This window comes from Choloepus didactylus, chromosome 8 (genome assembly GCF_015220235.1).
Source record: "Choloepus didactylus isolate mChoDid1 chromosome 8, mChoDid1.pri, whole genome shotgun sequence".
Taxonomy (NCBI): domain Eukaryota; kingdom Metazoa; phylum Chordata; class Mammalia; order Pilosa; family Megalonychidae; genus Choloepus; species Choloepus didactylus.
The window spans coordinates 81436608-81443211 of NC_051314.1; the positions used below are offsets into that span (position 1 = coordinate 81436608).

Below are 6604 nucleotides of genomic sequence, written 5' to 3' on the forward strand. Positions count from 1 at the left end.
AGCTTATTTCATTTCCTTTCACATCCCCCTTTTGGTCAAGAAGACTTCTTTATCGAAGCCCGATAGAATAAACTACAACCCCCAGCAACACTTAGTGCTAACTTAGGCACCTTCCGGGGATTTGGATATTTCCGGCGGAAGGGACAGTGGCTACGCCAATCTCCTTTTCTAAACAATGTGGACTACGGCTCCCATTGTCCTCCGCGCCCGAGGGGTGGGGTAAAGAAACGGAAACCGGATGGGGAACCGGACCAGGTGAGGAGATAGGAGGCTGGGAACTTGGGGCGTAAGGGGTTGGATGGGGCTGTCGGGGCTCTCGCGGCGGCGGGAAGTCGTAAAGTATGTGCTTGGGGGGTCACTCGCTCCTTCGGGGGGTTTCTCCGGCACACGGAGAGCCAAGCCCACGGAACTGTCCAGGAGGGCTTCAGGGAAGAGGTTTTCCCGTTGGGCGGAGCCGGAGGGCGGACGCGGAGTTTCGTATCGTACTTTAGTCGTCGGCCCTCTCGGAGCCAGGAGGGGAATAAAATGGTCGTTTTCACTCCGTGCTCTAGTGTCGATGTCAGTATCAGTATCAGTGGTGTTGGTTTAAGAATTTGCTGATTTGCTGTGGGTCCCTGGAGTGCCCCTACAGGACATGGGAGTTCATAGAGTGCTTTTGATTCCTTCTTCACTTCCTAGATTTGGTGTCAGAGGACCTAAGTTGCCAGACTTACCACAGAGTCTACACCGGTGATTGTGCTTGACTTGAAAATATCTCTGAAACTCCTCATCTTGGCTCTCCTGCACTGGGAGCTGCGTGTTCTGTGTATGGGTCTCTACCATTTGCACAGACGTGGTCATTTTGCCTTTTTCCTGCCATGAAGACCTCACTCAGTTCCCTCAGCCTATCTGTTCCAGTGACGGTCTTCAGCCAACTTCAGTCTCATTCAGCAAGAGAAAAACGTGTTTATTTTCTAGTGCTGATATGACATTTTCACTATTGTCCCATCTAACCATCCTTCCCCTTTTAGGACTCGAGAGAAAAAAATTAGACTCCTTGTACTTCTTTTTCAGCTGCCCTCCTTTGGGCTTCCAAAGTGTGTTTTTCCCAAATTAAGGTTCAGATCACACTACATTACAGTTAGTTGTTTATCACTTCTCACGGTAGTTTATGAACTTACTGAAGGCCTGTCCTATGCTTTATTCATTTGGATTTCTTCCCCACCAAGAGACTGCTACAGTGCCTAGCACATAAGACTTACACATACTGGAAAAGTAAACGAGAAAATACATGGTGGTAGTTTGGGTGAAATTTGTGGTTTTCATTTCATAGAAGAATTAAGTGATTTGCTCAAGGGAACCTTCCTAGTTAGGAGATGATATCAGGCCTAGAATTTAAATCGATTGACTTCCACTCTGTGGCTCTTGCTATCAAATCAGGCCTCGGAACCCTGGAACACTGAAAATAAGGCCCCATCACTCTTATGTACTCCCAGCCTTGTTGTTTCTAGCATAGGTCTTTAAAGGGTAAGGGTAGGCCCAACTCGATAGAGATCCTAGAGCTGTAGTAGCTAGTCCACTAATGTTGGTGCTATATAGAGAGATTCAAAAGCAGGTTCACATTCCCCTTCTCAGCTTTCCTTTGAGCCCAGTTGGCCTTAGGATAGCCACCTGGACAAATCAGTTAAAGACCCTCTGAGATCAGGCTAGGGAAGGATTTCCTAAATTTAGGCTTCCATTTCTTTTCTCTCCCACTTTTCCTAGGCTAGGGCCAGAGGACAGGTCGGCAATCAAGTCAGATGGATCCAGCTGTTATGAAAACCTTCAGTCCCCATTTAAAGGATTCGGTTACTCTTGATATGGGCAGGGGATTGAGAGGAGGAACCATAGTCCCTGCAATAGGGCCTGGCCCCTGATCTCCCCAAGTCTCTTTGGGGAGGAACATATGAATTCATGAAGAAGCCACTAACCATGGTGACATGCAGTGGTTCTCAGCCTTCACTCACCATCAGAATCACCCCGGGAAGCTTGTTTAAAATACAGACCCTCAAGTCCCACACCAGACCTACTTGTATGGATTGGCAGATGCTGCAGTGTCTGAGAATGGTGAGAAGGAGGATTGGAAGGAATGGACTTTATGGGTTACAAAGCTGGCTCACACGTGCCCTTCTCCCTTCCCCCCTCCCCATACATGGTCATTACATCTTTATATCAACATTATGAGATGGATATGATTATTCTTAGTATTCAGATGAGGAAACCTGAGGCTCAGAGAAGTAAAGTTCCCTGGCCATGGTCACCAAGCTCGTAAGAGTCTTTTGTGAGTCTAGTAATCTTTCTTCTCACCACTGAGGATTCTGGAATGTGGGAAAGATGCTGGATTGGGATTGAAAGGACCATGGGTTGTAGAATTAGTGGGGGGACTGATCTAACCAATGAAGGCAAGCTGGTGTGGGTGGTTAACAGCACAGCCTTGAGTCAGAAAGGTTAGATTCAAATTCCAACTTCATTACCTGCTAGCAGTGTGACCCTGGGCAAGTTGCTTGATCTTTCTCGCCTTTAACATTGGAGTAATAATACTCACTTCTGAGGTTGTTGTGAGGGTCAGTGAGATGTATCTGGCCCAGAGCAATTGCTCACCAACTGGAAGCTCTTGTGATCAGCCCTCCCAGGTCTCTGGGCTGTGCACTGTATCTCATTCTTCAGCACAGCAGCTTCCAGGTCACAGCCCATCCTGGTGGAGCTTGAAAGTGGGAAAGGGAATGGCCCCTCATTATGGAAGAAATGAGGTGAGCTCAGTCCTGCCCACAGGCTGGGGGACTTGGGGGCGACTGACAGGGTCTCTTAGGGTCCACTCTGAACCCGGGAAATGGTAGGAGGGGCCCTGGGCAGCATGGGTCCCTCCTACTCTGGGCCTGAAGGCTGATTGGGCCTTTGGCCATCTTTTTCCCAGGTGACTACAGCATGGCCATGCCCCAGGCTTTCTCACTGGGGTCCCTGCCTGAGCCAGCAGGTGCCCTGATGGAGCCCCAGCCCTGCCCTCGAAGCCTGGCTGAGGGCTTCCTGGAGGAGGAACTTCGGCTCAACGCCGAGCTGAACCAACTGCAGTTCCCAGAGCCTGTGGGCATCATCTACAATCCTGTGGAGTATGCGTGGGAGCCACATCGCAGCTATGTGATACGCTACTGCCAGGGCCCCAAGGAAGTGCTCTTCCTGGGCATGAACCCAGGACCCTTTGGCATGGCCCAGACTGGGGTAAAGGGCCTGGTTTCTCCTGCTGGGCGGAGTGGGAGGCTCTCAAGGTGGGGATACTTGTCTGGGTGTGCCGAGGAGGAGAAGCACGTGCATAGCTGTGGACGTGTGGATATGTATGGGCTCTCCTCCCACCCCCTCCCAGTACATACCCTGGCTCCTGTGGTCTCAGACACTCTCCCGGCCTTTCTGCCGGTAGTTAACCAAGCACATTAATGGTAGTTCCGTTTCCCCTGTGAGCTGTCCACTAATTGCCTCTGAGAGCCCTTTCTTCCTCCAGCCCCATCCTTACCTTACCTTGCCGGATCTCCCCTCTCCCTAGAGTGTGGTTGGGGTCAGGAGAGGGACCAGGACTGCTGGATCCTTAGGGGAGACTGATTGACGAGGGTGGGTAGGGAAGAGATGCAGGGCATTCAGGCACCCTGGATTCTGTTTCCTAGCTGAGGAGAGGTTCAGAACAGAGTCAGGCTCCAGGGCTTGCCTGCTTTCTTCTCAGACCTCAGGATGAGTGACTGCCCCTCAGTGGGGGTGCTTGGCAGGTGGGGGGAGGGAAAGAGGCTTCAGGGCAGGAGGCTTAATCGCTTTTATTGACCCCAATCTTGTGAGGAAAGGTGATCAATGATGATCGATGGAAATGACAGCCTGAGGCTTGGGGCTGGGGGGCACCCAGAGAGCAGTGGTCAGCCCTGTCCTTGTGCCTCCTTTAACCCTAGCTTCCTTTCTGTCTTGGGCCACCTGTTTGTCCAAAATACTGCCCACCAAGCCCTAGGTAGGGCTAGCGAGCTTATCCCAAAGTACTTTCTGCACTTGGTCTCAAAGGCTCCTGAGGGCAGAGGCAAACAAAGAGATTCTCCTGGACCACGATCCACAATGAAAAATTGGAGAAGGATGGGCAGAGTCAAACCACAGGACTAGCGATCCTTGTCACAGGCCTTCGGGTGAGGGTGTGAGGGTGGAGGAGTCCAGGCTGGAGCCTTCTGGTGGGTGGAAAGGGGCCGGTTGGTCCAGACTCCAGGTGTCAGGTCTCCAGTTTGGATCCCTCATGTCTCTGTCCTTCCCCACAGGTGCCCTTTGGAGAGGTGAGTGTGGTCCGGGACTGGTTGGGCATCGGGGGTCCCGTGCTGGCCCCTCCCCAGGAGCACCCTAAGCGGCCGGTGCTGGGACTGGAGTGCCCCCAGTCAGAGGTGAGCGGTGCCCGATTCTGGGGCTTTTTCCGGAACCTCTGTGGGCAGCCCGAGGTCTTCTTCCGTCACTGCTTTGTCCACAACCTGTGTCCTCTGCTCTTCCTGACTCCAAGCGGGCGCAACCTCACCCCTGCTGAACTGCCGGCCAAGCAGCGAGAACAGCTTCTTGGGATTTGTGATGCTGCCCTCTGCCGGCAGGTGCAGCTGCTGGGGGTACGACTGGTGGTGGGAGTGGGGCGAGTGGCAGAGCAGCGGGCACGGCGGGCTCTGGCAAGCCTGATGCCAGAGGTTCAGGTGGAAGGGCTCCTGCACCCCTCACCCCGGAGCCCACAGGCCAACAAGGGCTGGGAGGCAGTTGCTAAGGAGAGGCTGAATGAGTTGGGGCTGTTGCCGCTGCTGACAGAATGAATGCTCCTGGGTCCTGGGCAGCAGACATATTCAAGGTCCCAGGTCATTCTCAGGCAAGCAGATGGCTACTCACATTCTGAACTGGAGCAACGAGTTCCTCCTGGGCTGCCTGGTTGCTGGGAAACAGTTCACATCTGTCAAATTTTCTGACCTGCTGTGGCAATTTTGAAAAACACTACTATTCCCCCTCCTGACTCCTCCTTTCTTTACCTTCTTTTGATCATTGCCTCTTTTGTCTTCTGGTCCCTCCCTGCACAGAGAATCAGCAGGTGGGCTTTGCTCCCTGCAAACTGTTCTACCTCACTCTTTCCTTGGGAGCCTCTAATCTGCTGAGAGCAACCTAGACTGTGATATCTAAGGTTGTACTTGCTGTTTTAGAAGAAAGATCTTGCCAGATCCCCACCCTTCCTCTTAGAATAGCTTCCTTCAGCTGACCCCATTACTCACAGGGATCAGATTAAAGTATTGGGTATGAATTAAGAGTGAACTTACAGGATACTGTGGCTGTATCAGAGGGAGAATTCAGAGTGGCAAAGTTGAAGAGGAATGGGCCTTAGAGACAGAAGACCTGGATTTTCATCTCAACTCTGAGACTTGTGGACTTTATGAAACTGGACAAGTTAATTAGCTTCTCTGAGCCTCCGGTTCCTCATCTATAGGATGAGGACACCTACTTCATGGGGTTGGTGTGGGAATTAATTGAGATAACATTTGGAAGTGCCTTGCATAGTGCCTGGTGCTCATTACATTCTCTTCTTCCTTTCTTGCTTCTGGGTTGGGGGTCCCTGCGCTGCAGTATAAAGAAAGCCCCTCTGTTCCTGACAGCCTTGCTGTGGAGGACCTCCTTTACCTGTGGCCTGGGTTGGGGGTAGATTTCTGTCTTGCCAGAGATGGACCAATGACTTCATGAAAAACTCAGCCTGTAATTTGTTTTGTCTAAGCATTAAAAACTCCTAAACCCTTTTGTCTTGGTACTTTGTCTTGGTACTCCTGTATGTCAGGGGTAGGAGGTAGTTGTTTAGATTTCCTTGCTATTTGGAAAGGATTCTCTTGGGTACCTGGGGGTTGAGTATAAGCAGACCTCTAATTACCTTACCAAAGCTTCAGAGTCTCTGTTTGCAGCCTGTCCAGTAGTTTGGGAGCAGGTGGATGGGAGCCTGGTATTTTTAGCTAACTCAACTCTGATTGATGGCTAGTTGGGTTGCCCTTTGGTGAGGGCTGGGAAAGTGAATCAAGTTGGCAGTAGAGCAGGTCTTGAGCACCCCAATGGGGAACACACAGTTAGAGTCTTTCTCTCTTAGAATGGATCTTCTCCAACATTCAAAATCCTCCTCCATGTCTTCCTCTTCCCTATGCTTTACACTCCTTTTAGATATTGTGGGGTAACCACAAAGTGATAGAAATCGTCATTCCCTGATATATCTAGCTGTGGTAGTCAGGGAAGGCTCTCTGGGGGAAGTAGAATTTCAGGTGGCCTTAGAGACCAAGAAAGTTTTGGAGAGCTTAGAGAAGACCATTGATAGTTCAAGGGGTAGCAAGAAGATTAGTGTTGACTTGTCCCAGTTGGGAGAGAAAGCTAGAGAAGTTGGGGCCAGCTTGTGAAGGGTCTTGAATGCAATTTACATTTCAACTGCACTTTAGTATCTACGGTACTTTTCACAATATCATTTTGTAGCAGCTGAAGTCTCCATTACCTTTGGCTCAGGAGAAAATTTTGAGAATTTACAGTCTAATGGGGGAAATGAGACGCACAGAAGACACATAAAACATCCAGCCATAGG

General features: G+C 50.7%; 1 protein-coding gene across 6 annotated transcripts; it reads left to right on the plus strand.

The window, feature by feature from the left end:
• The first annotated feature begins 224 nt into the window (after positions 1–224).
• On the plus strand, positions 225–5787 carry SMUG1 (single-strand-selective monofunctional uracil-DNA glycosylase 1). Of its 6 annotated transcripts, none has more exons than XM_037847808.1 (4): positions 231–255; positions 1744–2085; positions 2933–3234; positions 4296–5787. In XM_037847808.1, the coding sequence occupies exons 3-4, from the start codon at positions 2944–2946 to the stop codon at positions 4821–4823; spliced, it is 819 nt and encodes a 272-aa protein (XP_037703736.1). In that variant the 5' UTR covers positions 231–255; positions 1744–2085; positions 2933–2943; the 3' UTR covers positions 4824–5787. The 6 variants fall into 6 exon arrangements, with proteins under 6 accessions (XP_037703739.1, XP_037703736.1, XP_037703737.1 ...); XM_037847809.1 differs by lacking the exon at positions 231–255 and adding an exon at positions 330–558; XM_037847810.1 differs by lacking the exon at positions 231–255 and adding an exon at positions 575–729.
• The last annotated feature ends 817 nt before the right edge of the window (positions 5788–6604 follow it).